General features: G+C 37.5%; 6 protein-coding genes across 6 annotated transcripts; 4 read left to right on the plus strand and 2 right to left on the minus strand.

Moving 5' to 3' along the window:
* Window positions 1-213: 213 nt before the first annotated feature.
* On the plus strand, window positions 214-1,140 carry LOC142995306 (olfactory receptor 4B13-like). Its single transcript, XM_076146303.1, has one exon. It carries the CDS (start codon window positions 214-216, stop codon window positions 1,138-1,140), a length of 927 nt encoding a protein of 308 aa, XP_076002418.1.
* A 3,773-nt stretch (window positions 1,141-4,913) lies between these two features.
* On the plus strand, window positions 4,914-5,848 carry LOC142995473 (olfactory receptor 6N1-like). The gene has a single exon (XM_076146556.1). It carries the CDS (start codon window positions 4,914-4,916, stop codon window positions 5,838-5,840), a length of 927 nt encoding a protein of 308 aa, XP_076002671.1. The 3' UTR covers window positions 5,841-5,848.
* A 4,548-nt stretch (window positions 5,849-10,396) lies between these two features.
* Window positions 10,397-11,477, plus strand: LOC142995460 (olfactory receptor 4B13-like). Its single transcript, XM_076146532.1, has one exon. It carries the CDS (start codon window positions 10,397-10,399, stop codon window positions 11,321-11,323), a length of 927 nt encoding a protein of 308 aa, XP_076002647.1. The 3' UTR covers window positions 11,324-11,477.
* Window positions 11,478-15,904: 4,427 nt separating this feature from the next.
* On the plus strand, window positions 15,905-16,985 carry LOC142995476 (olfactory receptor 4B13-like). The gene has a single exon (XM_076146563.1). It carries the CDS (start codon window positions 15,905-15,907, stop codon window positions 16,829-16,831), a length of 927 nt encoding a protein of 308 aa, XP_076002678.1. The 3' UTR covers window positions 16,832-16,985.
* A 3,141-nt stretch (window positions 16,986-20,126) lies between these two features.
* Window positions 20,127-21,062, minus strand: LOC142995307 (olfactory receptor 11A1-like). Its single transcript, XM_076146304.1, has one exon. The coding sequence runs from the start codon at window positions 21,060-21,062 to the stop codon at window positions 20,127-20,129; it is 936 nt and encodes a 311-aa protein (XP_076002419.1).
* Window positions 21,063-22,902: 1,840 nt separating this feature from the next.
* LOC142995445 (olfactory receptor 1E16-like) lies at window positions 22,903-23,829 on the minus strand. The gene has a single exon (XM_076146512.1). It carries the CDS (start codon window positions 23,827-23,829, stop codon window positions 22,903-22,905), a length of 927 nt encoding a protein of 308 aa, XP_076002627.1.
* Window positions 23,830-24,981: the final 1,152 nt, after the last annotated feature.

Here is a 24,981-nt window from a genome sequence, read left to right on the forward strand (position 1 = left end):
CACACAATGCAACAGAATGTTTTCCTATCTCTTATTATATTGGTTTCAAGGTGTTTGAGATATCTGTCAATAACTTTCTTGATAATTAAGCGGTTTGCCATTAATACACAATGTATTTTGTGTGTGGTACTTTCCAAATAAGCTAAATATTTAAGCCTCCAGAAAGACACCACAAATCACAACATAACTATTATTGTTGTGAGAATGAGGATTATGGAAAATTCTACACAGATATCATATTTCAAACTAACTGCTTACTTTGACATTGGGCTGCTGAAATACTTGTGTTTCATGATTGTTTTGGTTTTATATATTCTAATTGTTTGTTCCAACATTTTGCTCATTGTTGTTATCTGTATGAACAAAAGTTTACACGAACCTATGTATCTGTTTCTGTGTAGCCTGTTTGCAAATGAGCTGCTGGGTAGTGCTAGTTTGTTTCCTTTCCTGATGGTTCAGATTCTCTCTGATGTTCATACCCTTTCTGCTTCACTTTGTTTCCTGCAGATTTTCTTTGGGCACACTTATGCATGTGCAGAATTGACCAATTTAACCATGATGTCTTATGACAGGTACCTTGCCATCTGCTGTCCTCTACATTATAAAACACGCATGACATCTTGTAAAATTGCAATGTTTATGGCCTTAGCATGGTTATACCCTATTCTTGCAGTTGCTGTTTTGATATCCATGAGTTCCACTTTAACACTGTGTGAGAACATCATTGACAAAGTTCGCTGTGACAACTACTCCATTGTTAAATTAGCATGTTCTGACACTACAGCCAATAACATTTATGGACTTGCATTTACTGTTTTCATTATTTGTGTGATAGTAACTCTAATTCTATTTACTTACATGAAGATTCTTAAAGTTTGCTTTTCTGGTTCCAAACAGACCAGACAAAAGGCCATTGGTACCTGCACACCTCATCTAGTTTCTCTACTCAACTTCTCTTGTGGGTGTTTCTTCGAAATATTACAGAGCAGATTTAATATGAATAATGTCCACAATATGCTACGCATTTTCCTATCATTGTACTTTCTTATGTGTCAGCCTCTCTTTAACCCTCTATTATACGGGCTGAAATTGACCAAAATCCGTATCCTATGTAAAAGTCTGTTTTTTCATGAAACGTAGGCTGCAAATTGTGACCTGTGTATTATTAGGTTCTATCTGGAAGTTTAATTTAGATAGAAAAGAAAGGGTTAAGAAAATGAACAAACTTAATGAAGGATGCTTTATGTTCTTGTGGGGTTTTTTTTGTATTTTTCAATGATTAATTTTCATTCAATTTGTTTATATTTGAAGTCAAAAGTTATAAGAGTTTGCCAGGCCCTGTATTTCAAAACAGTTCTAGAGCAGATAGAATCTTTCAGTACTGAGTTCACAATATGTCAAACCATCATTCAAAAGATTTCAGTGTTTACTCCAGGTAGTCAATTCATTTATGGTACTTGAGAATTGCTTGCAAAACTGTTTTTATTCACAGGATTAAACATAAAACACAGTTTTCAAAATACTTTGTTCTCAGATTCCTTCCAACTTTTGAGTGGCAGCAAATCTATTTCAATATGCTGTGTAAATTACATGTTTAACCCAGCAACCAAAATGTTCAACTTGAATTAAAAAAAATAAAAGCTCCATGATTGGGTGAATAAAATAAACTTTATGGGGAACAGTTTTACTGCTTTCAACGGAAAAAAAATCAAGAATATTATTGTAGGTAAATATTCAGGGAAACCTTTGTAACCTAAAGAAGTAAAAATTCATAGATCATGAAAAAAAAGGGGTATACCTTCAGATACAAATGTAATTTAAGAAGTGTTTAAAACATTCTCTGTATCTGTCTCTCTGCCTCGTTTTTTGTCAACCATTTTTTTGTATCCACTCACCTTTAAGAGCTTATCTGCTGGCACTCTATTGTAAGTAACAATTGTCAAGCACTCATCTCCTTCAAAGACAATAAATTAATTAATGTGCTGACAATTTGATTGGTCTACGGCAGGGGTCTCCAACCTTTTTTCCTCTGATAGCTAATTTGACAAAATAAAAGTGTCCGAAAGCGACTCGTGTTTAAAATCATTAGTAAAATTTATTCAAATGGCTGATTCTCCACCCAAACCAGCTAAATAAGCATCTTTTGTGAGAACATTTACAAAAAGATGTTATCCAACACTCACATTTTATATTTAAAAAACTTCTTGAATTCAGCAACACGTTTTTTTCTGTATGCATTTTCAGTGTGTCAAGCTCACACTAATACATTTCCATCATATTAATATCATAGAAAACAAAACAATGTTATTACTTATTTTACTAATACTATACCTTTCATATTTCACATTTTATGTCTGTACACTTATCACTGTCACAATTTCCCTTCACATTTCTTGTCATTCTGGGAATTCCCTGTAGTTGCCATATCATCAGTAATTCACATGCATTCAGTCTGTTTTGATGTGATGATGAGTGTCTGCTGTCTGCTGGAGTGGATCCTCTTAAGTTCATTCTTATGGAGCTCGTTTACCCTCTCTGTTTGTAGCCTGCTAGCATCCAGAAAGTCCTGTGAAAAGTTGCTGTGTGCTCGACAGACGCACTCGCACCGCAAATGAGACACACACACACACTTTAATTCCTCATGATATATTTTGTGCCTTTTATTGGGGCTATTTTCCGCGGCCATTGTCAAATCCGGCGTGTGCTTGCTAGCCTGCTACAATTGCCTCATGCTACGGTGTCACCAATGTAAACAAACTTGACAGCTGTGTCATTTGTTGGACTGACAGCTGATTGGCTTATAATCATTTTGTGATAGAAGGGAGCTGGCATGTCTGTGAATTCAATTGGACAGAAATTGAAACAGGTTTACCAAGTGACATTGAGTCAAATGTCTGTATTCTTTGAACTTTAGAGAGCTACTCAGAAACGGGTGGCAAGCTATGGGTGGTGAGCTACTGCTAGCTCGCGAGCAACTTGTTGGAGACCCCTGGTCTACAGAATACTTTGTTGGTCCTCCTCGTTGCTGGTCTGCATCTGTCTTCTCTCTCCTGGTGTGTACGTTGTACAAGCTCTTTGTATGTATTCATTCTGTGAACCCTCTTCAAGCCTTTACTAGCAAGTCCTGTTACCTAAGATTTACTTTCCTTTGGGTACCATGATCTGGATGACTCATAACCTTCACAGGCAAAACAGTGGCTATTACTGAAATGCTGTATCGCTGGTTAAAGAAGAAGATGAAAGTGTCAGGTTATTGCCTCAACTTTGTGTCACCTACAGTTGAAATGCAGTTGAATTTTCATTCCAAATAAATACAATAAAAAAAGGCAACAGGTGGTCCTCGTGACAGGTACCAACGTATGACCTCTCAGGCAGGCCAATTTGTTTTGAATCCAGGGGTTGTGGCACATTGCACGCAACTGTCAGATACAGTTTGATAATTTTGGGGATGTACTACAGGTGCTATAGCAGCAGGGTTAGGTGCTAACCCAAACGACATCGGAGAGCAGCAAGGAAACGCCATCCATCTGTAGAGGAGAGCAATCCTTAGGATGAGTCAATTCAGGCTCAACTGAGGGCTTGGACGGTGATTCAGAGGTATTTAGGTGTCTGATAGCTGAGAGACCCACAGCTAATGTTTTCAGTGCATGCTACACGCTGGATCAATGGTGTCTACCATTACTAATAGTTTCTTCAAACCACACTTTGAGTCCACAGGTCAGACACTACTGATTCTGTAACAAAGGAGAAAAAACTTGTTCCAGTATTAACCGTAGGGAACGACGACATAAGACTGGAACTCTGTTATTGTGCTCAGGTGGTAGCAAGAGATAGAATTCCTATAGAGTCTCAAAGAATAGGACCCCATGAGGAACAAGAATGTCCCAGTAGCTCCCCACATAACATTTCTTTGGATTTCCCAGAGTTATCCCAGTTAATCATCCCTAGCCTGTCTGATCTGCAGATAGGTATGGATTGAGTTTACCCACGATTCTGCAAAAAGTTATCAAGCTCTCTATCGCTATCAGCTCTGTTATACAGACATTTTACAGCACAAAATACTGATAGTCAATAATATCCCAGTTTGATGTCGCAGGTTACTGCCCAGCCAACAGAAGGAAGTAAAGGCCCCTATCAAACAGCACAGAGAAATGGGTTGTGATACGAGAGTTTGAGTCCCTATTTGTCCTCTCTGGACAAAGTCACGAAAAAGAAGGGAAGAGAAGAGAAGAGAAGAAGATCACTGAGTTGTGCGTGGACTACCACCTGCTGATTTTGAAGACAAAGAAGGATGCCAACGCATTCCCAAGGATTGAGAAGTCCCATGACGTTCTTATTGGCCTGAGTGTGAGGGTTCGGAGTGGGCTGTGTTGGGACGGCTCATAAAGGTGTGTAGTAGGTGGTTCAAATGCTGTATGTCTGCAAGTGTTGAGTGTGACTATTCATCTCACACAACGCTCATTATCATAGGCTTCTCTTGTCAAGCTCACCATAGTGTTCTCCAGTCATAAAGGACCAATTGGTGTTTCTCTTGGGTAATGAGGTAAGACTGCTGCTGTGGGTGCCATTTGTGCTGAAATGTTCTAAATAGGTAGGGGACTTTAAACTTAATTCAGAGAGACGCATAGCATGGCTTCAGTAGGGCTGCAGATCATTACTAGATTTCACACAATGCAGACTGTTTGCCTGTCTCTTATTATATTGGTAGGTGTTTGGGGTATTTGACAATAACTTTCTTGATAATTAAGCCATTTGTCATTCTTTCATAATGTATGTGTGTGTATGGTATTTAAGATGTTCTTTGTCCCAAACGAGTATAACATTTAAGCTCCCGCAATGATGCCACAAAACAGAACATATCAATCGCATTAACTCCTCCTGTGGTTAGGAGAATTGTTGTGAGGATGAGAGTTATGGAAAATTCTACTCAGATTTCATATTTCACACTAACTCTTTACTTTGACATTGGACTACTGAAATACTTAGGTTTCATGTTCGTTTTGGTTTTATATATTCTAATTGTTTCTTCCAACATTTTGCTCATTGTTGTAATCTGTATGAATAGAAGCTTACATGAACCCATGTATCTGCTTCTGTGCAGCCTGTTTGCAAATGAGCTGTTTGGTAGCCTGGGTTCATTTCCTTTCCTGATGGTTCAGATTCTCTCTGATGTTCATACCCTTTCTGCTTCACTTTGTTTCCTGCAGATTTTCTTTGGGCACACTTATGCATGTGCAGAATTGACCAATTTAACCATAATGTCTTATGACAGGTACCTTGCTATCTGTTGTCCTCTACATTATAAAACACACATGACATCTTGTAGAATTGCAATTTTTATGGCCTTAGCATGGTTATACCCTATTCTTGCAGTTGCTGTTTTGATATCCTTGAGTTCCACTTTAACACTGTGTGGGAACATCATTGACAAAGTTTACTGTGACAACTACTCTATTGTTAAATTAGCATGTTCTGACACTACAGTCAATAACATTTATGGACTTGCATTTACTGTTTTCGTTATTTGTGTGATAGTAACTCTAATTCTATTTACTTACATGAAGATTCTCAAAGTTTGCTTTTCCGGTTCCAAACAGACCAGACAAAAGGCCATCAGTACCTGCACACCTCATCTAGTTTCTCTACTCAACTTCTCTTGTGGGTGTTTCTTTGAAATTTTACAGAGCAGATTTAATATGAATAATGTCCACAATATGCTACGCATTTTTTTATCATTGTACTTTCTTATATGTCAGCCTCTCTTTAATCCTCTATTATACGGACTGAATTTGACCAAAATCCGTATCCTATGTAAAAGTCTGTTTTTTCATGAAACATAGGTTGCAAATTGTGACCTCAGTATTATCAGGTTCTATCAGGAATTTTCATAGAAAAAGGGTAAAGAAAATTAACATACTTAATGAAGGATGCTTGATGTTCTTGTGGGGTTATTTTTTATTTTTCAACAATTATGTTTCCTTTCATTTGTTTAATAAGTCAAGTCAAAAGTTGTAAGAGTTTGCCAGGCCCTGTATTTCAAAACAGGTCTGGGGCAGATAGAATCTTACAGTACTGAGGTCACAATATGTCAAACCATCATCCAAAAGATGATAGTCAATTCATTTATGGTACTTTAGAACTGCTTAAAAACTGTTTTTATTCACAAGATTTAACAAAAAACACAGTTTTCAAAATATTTCATATTTCAGTTTCCTTCCAACTTTTGAGTGATGTTCTGCATTTCCATACAGATGTGTTTTTGAGTAGCAGCAAATCTATTTAAATAAACTGTGCAATTACATGTTAAACTCAACAACCAAAATGCTCAACTTGAATTTAAAAAAAATTCATGATTGGGTGCAGTAATAATAAAAACTGTTTTACTGGTTTTCAACATGAAACCATTTTCTCCAAAGAAGAAGAAATGGGGGGGGGGGGGGGGGGGTATACCTCCAGATTCAAATAGTGTTGAAAAATTCTCTCTCTCTCTCTCTCTCTCTCTCTCTTTCTCTCTCTCTCTCTCTCTCTCTCTCTCTCTCTCTCTCAAAGTGCTATCTGTCACTATTTTATACTACTGTAGCCTAATTTTTTGTCAACCATGTTTTTTATCCATTTACCTATTAGAGCCGAGCTCCTGGCACTCTATTGTTAGTTATAATTGTCAAGCACTCACTGACTTCAAAGATTATAAATAAATCAATGTGCTAACAATTAGAGTGGTCTACAGTTTACTCTGTCTGTCCATATGTAAATGAGGAAATAGAACCTAGAGTGTAACAGTGTTTCAGTTTTTGTCAGCACAGGAGTTTGTTGTAAATGGTAAAAAAAAATGTTTTGACTTTTACATGTACCTCACATTGACCCATTAATACAGACACTCATACAATGGTGGCAGGGACACCCCATGCAAGGTGGCGACCTGTACATCAGGAGCACTTGGGTGTTCAGTATATTGCTCAACAACATTTCGACATGTTCCCCAAGGGGGGGCCTGGAATGCACCCCAATCCCTATATCACAGGTTTTCAAAGTGGGGGCGCCAGGGGGGGCTGCAGCACATTGGAGGGCAAAATAAAAGCAAAACAACAAATAAAAATATTCCAATTATCATGGGTGTTGTTAAAAAATAGCATTCTCATCATGTAATGCATATCTGAACTTTATCATCTGTGATGTCTTTCTGATTGGCTGGCATTCAAACACATCCCCCACGTAACACGCTCGCCCGCGTATGAGACTTCTGAAGTTTTTGAAGAGAAAAAAACCTAACCTAATTAAACCCAGAAGAAGAACTCCTGGCCAAAAAAAGTAAGTATGAGGCACCATACTTTATTTACAGACGTGCAAAAAAATGGAAAAGGAATTTCCTCGTCAAAATTGCTGCACGAATGTTGCCAACTGCCTGGTCAAATGTTCTTCCTTTAGTTAAAAAAAAGTTGACTTCTTGGCATCCGCTGGGTGCTTTTCGTTCAAGTGACGTTGAAGTTTCGACGATTTTAAGGACTCCTTAAGGGGATCTCAAAGCTGAGAACGCATTATGTTTGTTCTTTTTTTTGCTTTTATTTTTCCCTCCAACTTGCTGCAGCCCCTCACTTTGAAAACCTGCGGTCTAGCGTGAGGGTGCACACACCTGTTCACGTGCGAACACCAAAACACTCATGCGTGTGTGAGTGTATTACATCAGCCAGGCAAAGATGGTACCATTTTGGAAAATAAACTTTGAATATCTCTGACCAGTAAGACTTACAAGTCATCCAAGCCAACCAACCACGCACACCTGCTTTTGTGATACCCTAACTCCACGTTTTCCGTGATTGACAGGTCAACTTGATGTACTGGTCCTTTGTTAGTAGTGTACCAAAAACGCATTTATACTACCATACTGTGGTAAATAAAGTGAATTACCAATGCAGAATAATAACAAATAACAAATTCATGATGTTACAGTACACATCATATAGGTGCCACACATTCAGTATATACTGGTCAAATGCATGGAGAGGGTTGTTCGCCATCATCTCGTGCTTCCGATTGCAGAACATCTGGACCCATTACAGTTTCCCGACTATGCCAATCTCATCTGAGTCAATACAGCCACCAGCCATCAAACAACAAAGCTAATGCACAGATTCAATTTATTGATTTAAATTTCGCTTTCAACACCATACACATCTATACGCTTGTAAAAAAGACTTGATGGGAATCTGGTACATTGGGTTAAGAACCCCAGCATAACAATTTGCTAGCCCAACATAGTAGTAGTATGGTAGTCACATTTGAACCAGTGTCTAAGTTGCAGGAGTTGTCAGGGGTTGTCATCTGCTAGTGAGACTACAGATGGATGAAGCCATCTGCTTGAGACCTGGGCAGTTGGACAGGACACCATCTTGATCAGATAAGCGGTTTGCCCAGAAACCATAAGAAATGAGAATGGAATTCAACAGCAACAAACATAAACATATTAAATTGAAGAGATCAATATAGGGTTTCATGATGATATATCTTCAAATAATTGTTTCTTTTAGGTGAAACAACATGGAAAGTTATGTTTTACTTTCCATGTTTAAAAATATAATAAAAATTAAGAATAAAATAAATAAACTGCGATTTATTTTTATTTTATTTATTTATTCATTTTTCTCTTAATATCTTTATTGCACCATGCACCAAAGCAAATTCCTTGTAAGTGAAAACCTACTTGGCAATAATAAAAACGATTCTGATTCTGAAACAACCCTCCTGTGCAACATTTTAAACAATTTGCGTTGATGTACTTTATTAAATTGCAACTCCAAATACTCTTAATCTTAATCTTCATTGGGCTCAACTCTAAAGTGCAGTAGCAAAGTCATTACTAAGACTGATAATTTCAGTATTTTCTTCCATAACAAATAGAAGAAAGGACAAAACTCCATGTCATGGTTCAGGATTTTAGACCAACTCTCTGATCAATGTGGAAGAACATTTTAAACATACAAAACAACATCTCACACAGATCATTTTGCTAAATGAAATTGTACTTTCATACAGACCAAAATCAGATAAAAAGTGTTTATATATTGTACAACTTGATAATAATTGATAATTAATTATTTATAGTTGTTGTCAGATGTCTATGCTTTGACACTAAACAATCGTTTACATATTATATGGATTTTGGACATTTTCAGTCCATACAGCAAAGGATTGAAGAGAGGCTGACACACAAGAAAATATAATGCTAAAATAATGCGTAGCATGTTCGACACACGGCTCATATTAAACCTGCTCTGTAATATTTCAAAACAACACCCAAAACAAAAGTTGACGAGAGAAGCAAGCTGAGGTGTGCAGGTGCTGACGGCTTTTCTTCTGGTCTGTTTGGAACCAGAAAAACAAACATGAATAATCCTTATGTAGGTGTAAAATATCAGAATTATTGGGCAACAGACTGTGAAAACCAACACCAGGAGGCCATAAATGTTATTGACTGTGATGTCAGAGCATGACAGTTTGACAATACTGTAGCCACTGCAGTACGCTGTGTCGATGATATTCCCACACCGCCTTAAAGGCACTATCAGTAATATCAAAACAGCCATCAACAGAAAAGGAAATGACCAAGCCAGAGCAATCAGTGTGGCAATCTTTTTAGATGTCATAAGTCTGTTATATTGTAGAGGACGACATACAGCAAGGTATCTGTCATAAGACATCACAGTCAGAGAAGAGAAGAGAAGAAGATCACTGAGTTGTGCGTGGACTACCACCTGCTGATTTTGAAGACAAAGAAGGATGCCTACGCATTCCCAAGGATTGAGAAGTCCCATGACGTTCTTATTGGCCTGAGTGTGAGGGTTCGGAGTGGGCTGTGTTGGGACTGCTCATAAAGGTGTGTAGTAGGTGGTTCAAATGCTGTATGTCTGCAAGTGTTGAGTGTGACTATTCATCTCACACAACGCTCATTATCATAGGCTTCTCTTGTCAAGCTCACCATAGTATTCTCCAGTCATAAAGGACCAATTGGTGTTTCTCTTGGGTAATGAGGTAAGACTGCTGCTGTGGGTGCCATTTGTGCTGAAATGTTCTAAATAGGTAGGGGACTTTAAACTTAATTCAGAGAGACGCATAGCATGGCTTCAGTAGGGCTGCAGATCATTACTAGATTTCACACAATGCAGACTGTTTGCCTGTCTCTTATTATATTGGTAGGTGTTTGGGGTATTTGACAATAACTTTCTTGATAATTAAGCCATTTGTCATTCTTTCATAATGTATGTGTGTGTATGGTATTTAAGATGTTCTTTGTCCCAAACGAGTATAACATTTAAGCTCCCGCAATGATGCCACAAAACAGAACATATCAATCGCATTAACTCCTCCTGTGGTTAGGAGAATTGTTGTGAGGATGAGAGTTATGGAAAATTCTACTCAGATTTCATATTTCACACTAACTCTTTACTTTGACATTGGACTACTGAAATACTTAGGTTTCATGTTCGTTTTGGTTTTATATATTCTAATTGTTTCTTCCAACATTTTGCTCATTGTTGTAATCTGTATGAATAGAAGCTTACATGAACCCATGTATCTGCTTCTGTGCAGCCTGTTTGCAAATGAGCTGTTTGGTAGCGTGGGTTTATTTCCTTTCCTGATGGTTCAGATTCTCTCTGATGTTCATACCCTTTCTGCTTCACTTTGTTTCCTGCAGATTTTCTTTGGGCACACTTATGCATGTGCAGAATTGACCAATTTAACCATGATGTCTTATGACAGGTACCTTGCTATCTGTTGTCCTCTACATTATAAAACACACATGACATCTTGTAAAATTGCAATGTTTATGGCCTTAGCATGGTTATACCCTATTCTTGCAGTTGCTGTTTTGATATCCTTGAGTTCCACTTTAACACTGTGTGGGAACATCATTGACAAAGTTTACTGTGACAACTACTCTATTGTTAAATTAGCATGTTCTGACACTACAGCCAATAACATTTATGGACTTGCATTTACCGTTTTCGTTATTTGTGTGATAGTAACTCTAATTCTATTTACTTACATGAAGATTCTCAAAGTTTGCTTTTCCGGTTCCAAACAGACCAGACAAAAGGCCATCAGTACCTGCACACCTCATCTAGTTTCTCTACTCAACTTCTCTTGTGGGTGTTTCTTTGAAATTTTACAGAGCAGATTTAATATGAATAATGTCCACAATATGCTACGCATTTTTTTATCATTGTACTTTCTTATATGTCAGCCTCTCTTTAATCCTCTATTATACGGACTGAATTTGACCAAAATCCGTATCCTATGTAAAAGTCTGTTTTTTCATGAAACATAGGTTGCAAATTGTGACCTCAGTATTATCAGTTTCTATCAGGAATTTTCATAGAAAAAGGGTAAAGAAAGTGAGCATACTTAATGAAGGATGCTTTATGTTCTTGTGGGGTTATTTTTGTATTTTTCAACAATTATGTTTCCTTTCATTTGTTTAATAAGTCAAGTCAAAAGTTGTAAGAGTTTGCCAGGCCCTGTATTTCAAAACAGGTCTGGGGCAGATAGAATCTTACAGTACTGAGGTCACAATATGTCAAACCATCATCCAAAAGATTTCAGTGTTTACTCCAGGTAGTCAATTCATTTATGGTACTTTAGAACTGTTTAAAAACTGTTTTTATTCACAAGATTTAACAAAAAACACAGTTTTCAAAATATTTCATATTTCAGTTTCCTTCCAACTTTTGAGTGATGTTCTGCATTTCCATACAGATGTGTTTTTGAGTAGCAGCAAATCTATTTAAATAAACTGTGCAATTACATGTTAAACTCAACAACCAAAATGCTCAACTTGAATTTAAAAAAAAATCATGATTGGGTGCAGTAATAATAAAAACTGTTTTACTGGTTTTCAACATGAAACCATTTTCTCCAAAGAAGAAGAAATGGGGGGGGGGGGGGGGGGGGGTATACCTCCAGATTCAAATAGTGTTGAAAAATTCTCTCTCTCTCTCTCACTCTCTCTCTTTTTCTCTCTCTCTCTCTCTCTCTCTCTCTCTCTCTCTCTCTCTCTCTCTCTCTCAAAGTGCTATCTGTCACTATTTTATACTACTGTAGCCTCATTTTTTGTCAACCATGTTTTTTATCCATTTACCTATTAGAGCCGAGCTCCTGGCACTCTATTGTTAGTTATAATTGTCAAGCACTCACTGACTTCAAAGATTATAAATAAATCAATGTGCTAACAATTAGAGTGGTCTACAGTTTACTCTGTCTGTCCATATGTAAATGAGGAAATAGAACCTAGAGTGTAACAGTGTTTCAGTTTTTGTCAGCACAGGAGTTTGTTGTAAATGGTAAAAAAAAATGTTTTGACTTTTACATGTACCTCACATTGACCCATTAATACAGACACTCATACAATGGTGGCAGGGACACCCCATGCAAGGTGGCGACCTGTACATCAGGAGCACTTGGGTGTTCAGTATATTGCTCAACAACATTTCGACATGTTCCCCAAGGGGGGGCCTGGAATGCACCCCAATCCCTATATCACAGGTTTTCAAAGTGGGGGCGCCAGGGGGGGCTGCAGCACATTGGAGGGCAAAATAAAAGCAAAACAACAAATAAAAATATTCCAATTATCATGGGTGTTGTTAAAAAATAGCATTCTCATCATGTAATGCATATCTGAACTTTATCATCTGTGATGTCTTTCTGATTGGCTGGCATTCAAACACATCCCCCACGTAACACGCTCGCCCGCGTATGAGACTTCTGAAGTTTTTGAAGAGAAAAAAACCTAACCTAATTAAACCCAGAAGAAGAACTCCTGGCCAAAAAAAGTAAGTATGAGGCACCATACTTTATTTACAGACGTGCAAAAAAATGGAAAAGGAATTTCCTCGTCAAAATTGCTGCACGAATGTTGCCAACTGCCTGGTCAAATGTTCTTCCTTTAGTTAAAAAAAAGTTGACTTCTTGGCATCCGCTGGGTGCTTTTCGTTCAAGTGACGTTGAAGTTTCGACGATTTTAAGGACTCCTTAAGGGGATCTCAAAGCTGAGAACGCATTATGTTTGTTCTTTTTTTTGCTTTTATTTTTCCCTCCAACTTGCTGCAGCCCCTCACTTTGAAAACCTGCGGTCTAGCGTGAGGGTGCACACACCTGTTCACGTGCGAACACCAAAACACTCATGCGTGTGTGAGTGTATTACATCAGCCAGGCAAAGATGGTACCATTTTGGAAAATAAACTTTGAATATCTCTGACCAGTAAGACTTACAAGTCATCCAAGCCAACCAACCACGCACACCTGCTTTTGTGATACCCTAACTCCACGTTTTCCGTGATTGACAGGTCAACTTGATGTACTGGTCCTTTGTTAGTAGTGTACCAAAAACGCATTTATACTACCATACTGTGGTAAACAAAGTGAATTACCAATGCAGAATAATAACAAATAACAAATTCATGATGTTACAGTACACATCATATAGGTGCCACACATTCAGTATATACTGGTCAAATGCATGGAGAGGGTTGTTCGCCATCATCTCGTGCTTCCGATTGCAGAACATCTGGACCCATTACAGTTTCCCGACTATGCCAATCTCATCTGAGTCAATACAGCCACCAGCCATCAAACAACAAAGCTAATGCACAGATTCAATTTATTGATTTAAATTTCGCTTTCAACACCATACACATCTATACGCTTGCAAAAAAGACTTGATGGGAATCTGGTACATTGGGTTAAGAACCCCAGCATAACAATTTGCTAGCCCAACATAGTAGTAGTATGGTAGTCACATTTGAACCAGTGTCTAAGTTGCAGGAGTTGTCAGGGGTTGTCATCTGCTAGTGAGACTACAGATGGATGAAGCCATCTGCTTGAGACCTGGGCAGTTGGACAGGACACCATCTTGATCAGATAAGCGGTTTGCCCAGAAACCATAAGAAATGAGAATGGAATTCAACAGCAACAAACATAAACATATTAAATTGAAGAGATCAATATAGGGTTTCATGATGATATATCTTCAAATAATTGTTTCTTTTAGGTGAAACAACATGGAAAGTTATGTTTTACTTTCCATGTTTAAAAATAAAATAAAAATTAAGAATAAAATAAATAAACTGCGATTTATTTTTATTTTATTTATTTATTAATTTTTCTCTTAATATCTTTATTGCACCATGCACCAAAGCAAATTCCTTGTAAGTGAAAACCTACTTGGCAATAATAAAAACGATTGAAACAACCCTCCTGTGCAACATTTTAAACAATTTGCGTTGATGTACTTTATTAAATTGCAACTCCAAATACTCTTAATCTTAATCTTCATTGGGCTCAACTCTAAAGTGCAGTAGCAAAGTCATTACTAAGACTGATAATTTCAGTATTTTCTTCCATAACAAATAGAAGAAAGGACAAAACTCCATGTCATGGTTCAGGATTTTAGACCAACTCTCTGATCAATGTGGAAGAACATTTTAAACATACAAAACAACATCTCACACAGATCATGTTGCTAAATGAAATTGTACTTTCATACAGACCAAAATCAGATAAAAAGTGTTTATATATTGTACAACTTGATAATAATTGATAATTAATTATTTATAGTTGTTGTCAGATGTCTATGCTTTGACACTAAACAATCGTTTACATATTATATGGATTTTGGACATTTTCAGTCCATACAGCAAAGGATTGAAGAGAGGCTGACACACAAGAAAATATAATGCTAAAATAATGCGTAGCATGTTCGACACACGGCTCATATTAAACCTGCTCTGTAATATTTCAAAACAACACCCAAAACAAAAGTTGACCAGAGAAGCAAGCTGAGGTGTGCAGGTGCTGACGGCTTTTCGTCTGGTCTGTTTGGAACCAGAAAAACAAACATGAATAATCCTTATGTAGGTGTAAAATATCAGAATTATTGGGCAACAGACTGTGAAAACCAACACCAGGAGGCCATAAATGTTATTGACTGTCATGTCAGAGCATGACAGTTTGACAATACTGTAGCCACTGCAGTACGCTGTGTCGATGATATTCCCACACCGCCTTAAAGGCACTATCAGTAATATCAAAACAGCCATCAACAGAAAAGGAAATGACCAAGCCAGAGCAATCAGTGTGGCAATCTTTTTAGATGTCATAAGTCTGTTATATTGCAGAGGACGACATACAGCAAGGTATCTGTCATAAGACATCACAGTCAGAGAAGAGAAGAGAAGAAGATCACTGAGTTGTGCATGGACTACCACCTGCTGATTTTGAAGACAAAGAAGGATGCCTACGCATTCCCAAGGATTGAGAAGTCCCATGACGTTCTTATTGGCCTGAGTGTGAGGGTTCGGAGTGGGCTGTGTTGGGACGGCTCATAAAGGTGTGTAGTAGGTGGTTCAAATGCTGTATGTCTGCAAGTGTTGAGTGTGACTATTCATCTCACACAACGCTCATTATCATAGGCTTCTCTTGTCAAGCTCACCATAGTATTCTCCAGTCATAAAGGACCAATTGGTGTTTCTCTTGGGTAATGAGGTAAGACTGCTGCTGTGGGTGCCATTTGTGCTGAAATGTTCTAAATAGGTAGGGGACTTTAAACTTAATTCAGAGAGACGCATAGCATGGCTTCAGTAGGGCTGCAGATCATTACTAGATTTCACACAATGCAGACTGTTTGCCTGTCTCTTATTATATTGGTAGGTGTTTGGGGTATTTGACAATAACTTTCTTGATAATTAAGCCATTTGTCATTCTTTCATAATGTATGTGTGTGTATGGTATTTAAGATGTTCTTTGTCCCAAACGAGTATAACATTTAAGCTCCCGCAATGATGCCACAAAACAGAACATATCAATCGCATTAACTCCTCCTGTGGTTAGGAGAATTGTTGTGAGGATGAGAGTTATGGAAAATTCTACTCAGATTTCATATTTCACACTAACTCTTTACTTTGACATTGGACTACTGAAATACTTAGGTTTCATGTTCGTTTTGGTTTTATATATTCTAATTGTTTCTTCCAACATTTTGCTCATTGTTGTAATCTGTATGAATAGAAGCTTACATGAACCCATGTATCTGCTTCTGTGCAGCCTGTTTGCAAATGAGCTGTTTGGTAGCCTGGGTTTATTTCCTTTCCTGATGGTTCAGATTCTCTCTGATGTTCATACCCTTTCTGCTTCACTTTGTTTCCTGCAGATTTTCTTTGGGCACACTTATGCATGTGCAGAATTGACCAATTTAACCATGATGTCTTATGACAGGTACCTTGCTATCTGTTGTCCTCTACATTATAAAACACACATGACATCTTGTAAAATTGCAATGTTTATGGCCTTAGCATGGTTATACCCTATTCTTGCAGTTGCTGTTTTGATATCCTTGAGTTCCACTTTAACACTGTGTGGGAACATCATTGACAAAGTTTACTGTGACAACTACTCTATTGTTAAATTAGCATGTTCTGACACTACAGCCAATAACATTTATGGACTTGCATTTACTGTTTTCGTTATTTGTGTGATAGTAACTCTAATTCTATTTACTTACATGAAGATTCTCAAAGTTTGCTTTTCCGGTTCCAAACAGACCAGACAAAAGGCCATCAGTACCTGCACACCTCATCTAGTTTCTCTACTCAACTTCTCTTGTGGGTGTTTCTTTGAAATTTTACAGAGCAGATTTAATATGAATAATGTCCACAATATGCTACGCATTTTTTTATCATTGTACTTTCTTATATGTCAGCCTCTCTTTAATCCTCTATTATACGGACTGAATTTGACCAAAATCCGTATCCTATGTAAAAGTCTGTTTTTTCATGAAACATAGGTTGCAAATTGTGACCTCAGTATTATCAGTTTCTATCAGGAATTTTCATAGAAAAAGGGTAAAGAAAGTGAGCATACTTAATGAAGGATGCTTTATGTTCTTGTGGGGTTATTTTTGTATTTTTCAACAATTATGTTTCCTTTCATTTGTTTAATAAGTCAAGTCAAAAGTTGTAAGAGTTTGCCAGGCCCTGTATTTCAAAACAGGTCTGGGGCAGATAGAATCTTACAGTACTGAGGTCACAATATGTCAAACCATCATCCAAAAGATTTCAGTGTTTACTCCAGGTAGTCAATTCATTTATGGTACTTTAGAACTGCTTAAAAACTGTTTTTATTCACAAGATTTAACAAAAAACACAGTTTTCAAAATATTTCATATTTCAGTTTCCTTCCAACTTTTGAGTGATGTTCTGCATTTCCATACAGATGTGTTTTTGAGTAGCAGCAAATCTATTTAAATAAACTGTGCAATTACATGTTAAACTCAACAACCAAAATGCTCAACTTGAATTTAAAAAAAAATCATGATTGGGTGCAGTAATAATAAAAACTGTTTTACTGGTTTTCAACATGAAACCATTTTCTCCAAAGAAGAAGAAATGGGGGGGGGGGGGGGGGTTATACCTCCAGATTCAAATAGTGTTGAAAAATTCTCTCTCTCTCTCTCTCTCTCTCTCTCTTTCTCTCTCTCTCTCTCTCTCTCTCTCTCTCTCTCTCTCTCTCTCAAAGTGCTATCTGTCACTATTTTATACTACTGTAGCCTCATTTTTTGTCAACCATGTTTTTTATCCATTTACCTATTAGAGCCGAGCTCCTGGCACTCTATTGTTAGTTATAATTGTCAAGCACTCACTGACTTCAAAGATTATAAATAAATCAATGTGCTAACAATTAGAGTGGTCTACAGTTTACTCTGTCTGTCCATATGTAAATGAGGAAATAGAACCTAGAGTGTAACAGTGTTTCAGTTTTTGTCAGCACAGGAGTTTGTTGTAAGTGGTAAAAAAAAATGTTTTGACTTTTACATGTACCTCACATTGACCCATTAATACAGACACTCATACAATGGTGGCAGGGACACCCCATGCAAGGTGGCGACCTGTACATCAGGAGCACTTGGGTGTTCAGTATATTGCTCAACAACATTTCGACATGTTCCCCAAGGGGGGGCCTGGAATGCACCCCAATCCCTATATCACAGGTTTTCAAAGTGGGGGCGCCAGGGGGGGCTGCAGCACATTGGAGGGCAAAATAAAAGCAAAAAAACAAATAAAAATATTCCAATTATCATGGGTGTTGTTAAAAAATAGCATTCTCATCATGTAATGCATATCTGAACTTTATCATCCGTGATGTCTTTCTGATTGGCTGGCATTCAAACATGTCCCCCACGTAACACGCTCGCCCGCGTATGAGACTTCTGAAGTTTTTGAAGAGAAAAAAACCTAACCTAATTAAACCCAGAAGAAGAACTCCTGGCCAAAAAAAGTAAGTATGAGGCACCATACTTTATTTACAGACGTGCAAAAAAATGGAAAAGGAATTTCCTCGTCAAAATTGCTGCACGAATGTTGCCAACTGCCTGGTCAAATGTTCTTCCTTTAGTTAAAAAAAAGTTGACTTCTTGGCATCCGCTGGGTGCTTTTCGTTCAAGTGACGTTGAAGTTTCGACGATTTTAAGGACTCCTTAAGGGGATCTCAAAGCTGAGAACGCATTATGTTTGTTCTTTTTTTTGCTTTTATTTTTCCCTCCAACTTGCTGCAGCCCCTCACTTTGAAAACCTGCGGTCTAGCGTGAGGGTGCACACACCTGTTCACGTGCGAACACCAAAACACTCATGCGTGTGTGAGTGTATTACATCAGCCAGGCAAAGATGGTACCATTTTGGAAAATAAACTTTGAATATCTCTGACCAGTAAGACTTACAAGTCATCCAAGCCAACCAACCACGCACACCTGCTTTTGTGATACCCTAACTCCACGTTTTCCGTGATTGACAGGTCAACTTGATGTACTGGTCCTTTGTTAGTAGTGTACCAAAAACGCATTTATACTACCATACTGTGGTAAATAAAGTGAATTACCAATGCAGAATAATAACAAATAACAAATTCATGATGTTACAGTACACATCATATAGGTGCCACACATTCAGTATATACTGGTCAAATGCATGGAGAGGGTTGTTCGCCATCATCTCGTGCTTCCGATTGCAGAACATCTGGACCCATTACAGTTTCCCGACTATGCCAATCTCATCTGAGTCAATACAGCCACCAGCCATCAAACAACAAAGCTAATGCACAGTTTCAATTTATTGATTTAAATTTTGCTTTCAACACCATACACATCTACACGCTTGTAAAAAAGACTTGATGGGAATCTGGTACATTGGGTTAAGAACCCCAGCATAACAATTTGCTAGCCCAACATAGTAGTAGTATGGTAGTCACATTTGAACCAGTGTCTAAGTTGCAGGAGTTGTTAGGGGTTGTCATCTGCTAGTGAGACTACAGATGGATGAAGCCATCTGCTTGAGACCTGGGCAGTTGGACAGGACACCATCTTGATCAGATAAGCGGTTTGCCCAGAAACCATAAGAAATGAGAATGGAATTCAACAGCAACAAACATAAACATATTAAATTGAAGAGATCAATATAGGGTTTCATGATGATATATCTCCAAATAATTGTTTCTTTTAGGTGAAACAACATGGAAAGTTATGTTTTACTTTCCATGTTTAAAAATAAAATAAAAATTAAGAATTAAATAAATAAACTGCGATTTATTTTTATTTTATTTATTTATTAATTTTTCTCTTAATATCTTTATTGCACCATGCACCAAAGCAAATTCCTTGTAAGTGAAAACCTACTTGGCAATAATAAAAACGATTCTGATTCCTGAACAACCCTCCTGTGCAACATTTTAAACAATTTGCGTTGATGTACTTTATTAAATTGCAACTCCAAATACTCTTAATCTTAATCTTCATTGGGCTCAACTCTAAAGTGCAGTAGCAAAGTCATTACTAAGACTGATAATTTCAGTATTTTCTTCCATAACAAATAGAAGAAAGGACAAAACTCCATGTCATGGTTCAGGATTTTAGACCAACTCTCTGATCAATGTGGAAGAACATTTTAAACATACAAAACAACATCTCACACAGATCATTTTGCTAAATGAAATTGTACTTTCATACAGACCAAAATCAGATAAAAAGTGTTTATATATTGTACAACTTGATAATAATTGATAATTAATTATTTATAGTTGTTGTCAGATGTCTATGCTTTGACACTAAACAATCGTTTACATATTATATGGATTTTGGACATTTTCAGTCCATACAGCAAAGGATTGAAGAGAGGCTGACACACAAGAAAATATAATGCTAAAATAATGCGTAGCATGTTCGACACACGGCTCATATTAAACCTGCTCTGTAATATTTCAAAACAACACCCAAAACAAAAGTTGACCAGAGAAGCAAGCTGAGGTGTGCAGGTGCTGACGGCTTTTTGTCTGGTCTGTTTGGAACCAGAAAAACAAACATGAATAATCCTTATGTAGGTGTAAAATATCAGAATTATTGGGCAACAGACTGTGAAAACCAACACCAGGAGGCCATAAATGTTATTGACTGTGATGTCAGAGCATGACAGTTTGACAATACTGTAGCCACTGCAGTACGCTGTGTCGATGATATTCCCACACCGCCTTAAAGGCACTATCAGTAATATCAAAACAGCCATCAACAGAAAAGGAAATGACCAAGCCAGAGCAATCAGTGTGGCAATCTTTTTAGATGTCATAAGTCTGTTATATTGCAGAGGACGACATACAGCAAGGTATCTGTCATAAGACATCACAGTCAAGGTGGAAAATTCTACACCAGCATAAGTGTAGACACAGAAAACCTGCAGCAAACAAAGTGGAGCAGAAACAGTGTGAACATCAGAGAGGATCTGAACCAGCAGGAATGGAAACAAAGCTGCGCTGCCATACAACTCATTTACAAACAGGTTGCACAGAAACAGATACATAGGTTCATGTAAGCTTCTGTTCATACAGGTTACCACTATCAGGAAAATATTGCAAAAAATAACACAAATATAGAAAACCAGAACAATTGTGAAAAATAAGTGTTTTAAAATCCCGGTGTCAGAGTAAGCACTCAGTGTGAAATATGAGAAATGGGAAGAATTTACAATAACCCTCATTATGGTTTTGGTTTAGTTTAGATGTCAAATTTGTGATTCCCAATAGAAACTGAAGAAAGCAGACACACATACACTGTAATCAGCTACTTGTTGTAGATAAAGCAATCAGTGGTTGACTTTAAACATTGTCATATTTAAAGTCAACAGAAATGGTACATTAGACATGAGAAACCTTCATTAGTTACGTTGGGTGACCTGTAGCCTTCATCTTCTGTTCTTCTGTAGTGATTGTGAGTACCCATCTCTCGGAAACCACTGAAGCCCTTAAATACTGCTTCGGCTTCTTTACAACATGTTATCACAAATAACTCCACCCATGACAACCGTAACCGGAGTTTGACCTTATTGCCGAAGAGACACCCCGGAGTCTTTCTCATTGTCACTAAAAACATTGTCACAACACTTCCTCTCATCCCCTCACTAGACATGGCAGCGGAAGATAATCTCCCTTGGGAAAGCGCTGATTCACAAATATTTATTTAGTTAACATTAACTATCAAATCTGTGTCATGATCTTGTTTACTTTGGAGAAATTCTTGTGTCTTTCCTATAACGAAGTTTCCAATAACCTCCAGTGACCTTGGTATCTGCACGTTATCTGGATGGCTGCAGTTTCAGGTACCTCTTGGTTCATATCTCAGGGCCTTCTGCATTTGCTCCATACAAAGCATCCTGTCTGCTATGGTAGCAACACATAGCAAAGGCCTGCACCGAGTGGTCAGGACAGCAGAACACATCACCAGGGCTTCATTAGCTCCCTAATCAAGTAACAAAAGGTGGTGTCAGTCCTGTGCATTAAGGATAATTAAAGACTCCAGCCACCCACATAGAGGCCTTTTGTCTCTGCAGAGGGGCATGAATATTTGAACACATTGTCACTTTACATGCTGTTGTTTAAAACAAGAGTGGATACTAACATCCACATGGTCACACTTCTTGCTGGACATTGCTGATACAGCAGAGCAGCAAATATGGAATATAGGAAATAGTAGTAATATTATTTTACAATTATACAACGGTAGTATTGCATAAGTATTGCATACAGTATACCCTGTGTGTGTGTGTGTGTGTGTGTGTGTGTGTGTGTGTGTGTGTGTGTGTGTGTGTGTGTGTGTGTGTGTGCAGTATATGCATACACACTTATATTTTTTCACATATTTTTTCTCTTAATATTTTTATTGCGCCAAACACCAAAGCAAATTCCTTGTAAGTGAATACCTACTCGGCAATAAATACGATTCTGGTTCTGATCACACACACACACACACACAGGTATATGCTATAATTATTGATATTATTATATCCTATATTCTACAGTGAAATAGATATGGGTAATAATAATAAATAATTTTGCACAAACCAGTATGATTGAAGATGTGACAATAAAAATGTAAACTTTATAATTTTGTGCAATATTTATTACACAATGTATCTGATTTACACAAATGTAGTTTGACAATAATTATTACTGAAATTCCAGACTTCAGACATACAGATAGAAAACCTAATGGATGTATAGAGTTTAAAGTATGAGAGGATAAGAAGGAAATTGACCTTCACACATGCAGGACATTTTGGACAAGAAATACTGAAGTCTACTCTGCATGGTAGTTCTATTTTAAATAAAAATGTGTTCCTCATGTGTGACAAATGTAAATTAAAATGAAAACAAGAGAATAACAAGACAGTGGCAGACAACAACACACAGCAAATGGGTAGATGGCTGAACACACACATAGCAAAGAGAGATTCCTTTCAATTAAAGCTGAGAAATGTTCTGTGTCATCCATGGACTGAATTAATGTGTAAAGGACAATTGTGTTATTATAACATGAGGGATCTACATTGTTGTAAAGATCATATTTTTACATATAATACGGATTTTGGTCAAATTCAATCCATAGAGTAAAGGGTTTAAAAGAGGCTGACAGGTAAGCCAGTATAATGAAAGTATAATCCGCAATATGATGGGCACATTGTTCATGTTAAACCTACTTTGGATTACTTCAAAGCAGGCACCGAAAGAAAAGTTGAGCAAAGAAGCCAGGTGAGGTGTGCAGGTACTCATAGCTTTTTGTCTGGTCTTTTTGGAACCAGTAGAGCAAACTTTCAGAATTTTTATGTAAGAAAAAACTATTAATATTAGAGGAGCAAATACTGACAAAGCAGTAATAATGAGTCCATAGATGCCATTGACTGTGGTGTCAGAGCATGCAAGTTTGGTTATGGAGTAGTTGTCACAGTAAACTTTGTTGATGATGTTCCCACACAGCTGTAAAGAGGAACTCAATAATATCATGATCACACATAGAAATAAAATGATTATCCAAGTCAGGCTTATCAGCATAGCAATCTTGTTAGATGTCATACGTGTGTTATATTGTAGAGGACAACAGATGGCAAGGTACCTGTCATAAGACATGATGGCTAAATTTAAATATTCTACACCTCCATATACATACAAACAGAAAATCTGAAGTAAACAAAGTGAAGTGGAAATAGTGTGAATGTCAGAGAGCATCTGAACCAGAAGAGATGGAAGCAAACTTGAACTACCAAACAGTCCGTTTACAAACAGGCTGCATATTAACAGGTACATAGGCTCATGTAAACTTCTGTTCATACAAATCACAACAATCAGCAACATATTGGCACAAACAATGAAAACATACAAAACCATAATAATCATAAAAATTAAGTATTTAAAAAGCCCACTGTCAAAGTAAGCAGTTAGTGTGAAATATGACAACTGTGTAACATTTCCCATTCTTGTTTGATTTAATAAAACACTGACCACTGTGCAGTTAACAAAGAAGTCTCAATAAATCTACTCTATTTTGTTGTAGATCTGTAAAAGACAATGTACTATAAACTATAAACATGACACCAGCGTGTTTGCCACCGTGTGCAGCAGAACAATCAGTCACACACGTAGAATTCTACTCACTTTAAAGAAAGAAAGATGAATCACAAAGGAAACAAAAGTGACAAATATTCCACACTTACCATTGTCATATTATAATATAATGCCTATGTCAATGTAATGCTTATGTTAGAAATGAGGAATCTGTTTGTGCTGTGGCATGAAGCATAGCATCCATCCCCTGTCCTGTTGTAGTCACACTGTGACTCCTCCTGAATGAGTTGAAACACTGCTGCTGCCTCTTTAAAACTTTTTCAGCCCAGCAGACGCATGCAGCTGCAGCAGTCTGACCTCATTACCAGGGAGACCACAACAAAAAACACAACACGTTGGCAGATCATCTAATGTTAGTTGTTTTGAAAGCTTTAGAGGTGTGAAGTGAAAATTATTATAAACACATTGAATGACCTTTTTCCCTGGAACTTCAAAGGACACACAGTACTTTGAAGTTGCAGGGAAGAAAGACATTAAATGTGATCGAGATGATATAAAAAACATTTAGTTGTCAAATAAATCACAAAAATATGAAATTAATATAACATGCATGCATGTTTTTGACCAACCATGATGGCTGACTGCTGCTAGGTACGGGGATGAAATCCTCATCATCATCACATGGAGGCCTTCCCAGACCACTGACCCACCGCCAAACCGTTCATACTGGATGATGTTACAGGCAGCATAACGTTCACCATGGTGTCTTCACACTCTTTCACCCTTATCACATGTGGACATCAGGCCCTCATGTCACCCTTATGGAGTCTGTTTCTGACCTGTCGTGCACCCACTTTTCTTTTCACTCGTTCAGGGTTATGCTCCCTCACGCTCATTGCGCATGGTGCCACTAACACCAAACTCTATTCCATCCTCTGGGTCCCTCTCTGTCTTAAAAAAATCAGTTAAAGACCAAACTCTTTTTTTTTATAACTGCCTAGAGACTCTGACGCTTGCCACCTCTGCCTGCCGCCTCTTTGCTTGTGCTGTAGTCACATATGT

Source organism: Genypterus blacodes, unplaced genomic scaffold (assembly GCF_046128005.1).
Source record: "Genypterus blacodes isolate CSIRO-AG114 ecotype Tasmania unplaced genomic scaffold, CSIRO-AGI_Gbla_v1 ptg000032l_1, whole genome shotgun sequence".
Classification (NCBI taxonomy): domain Eukaryota; kingdom Metazoa; phylum Chordata; class Actinopteri; order Ophidiiformes; family Ophidiidae; genus Genypterus; species Genypterus blacodes.

Excerpts from the sequence above, each read along its gene's own strand:
- LOC142995306 (XM_076146303.1), top strand. The coding sequence starts at position 214 with ATGGAAAATTCTACACAGATATCATATTTCAAACTAACTGCTTACTTT.
- LOC142995473 (XM_076146556.1), top strand. The coding sequence starts at position 4,914 with ATGGAAAATTCTACTCAGATTTCATATTTCACACTAACTCTTTACTTT.
- LOC142995460 (XM_076146532.1), top strand. The coding sequence starts at position 10,397 with ATGGAAAATTCTACTCAGATTTCATATTTCACACTAACTCTTTACTTT.
- LOC142995476 (XM_076146563.1), top strand. The coding sequence starts at position 15,905 with ATGGAAAATTCTACTCAGATTTCATATTTCACACTAACTCTTTACTTT.
- LOC142995307 (XM_076146304.1), bottom strand. The coding sequence starts at position 21,062 with ATGAGGGTTATTGTAAATTCTTCCCATTTCTCATATTTCACACTGAGT.
- LOC142995445 (XM_076146512.1), bottom strand. The coding sequence starts at position 23,829 with ATGGGAAATGTTACACAGTTGTCATATTTCACACTAACTGCTTACTTT.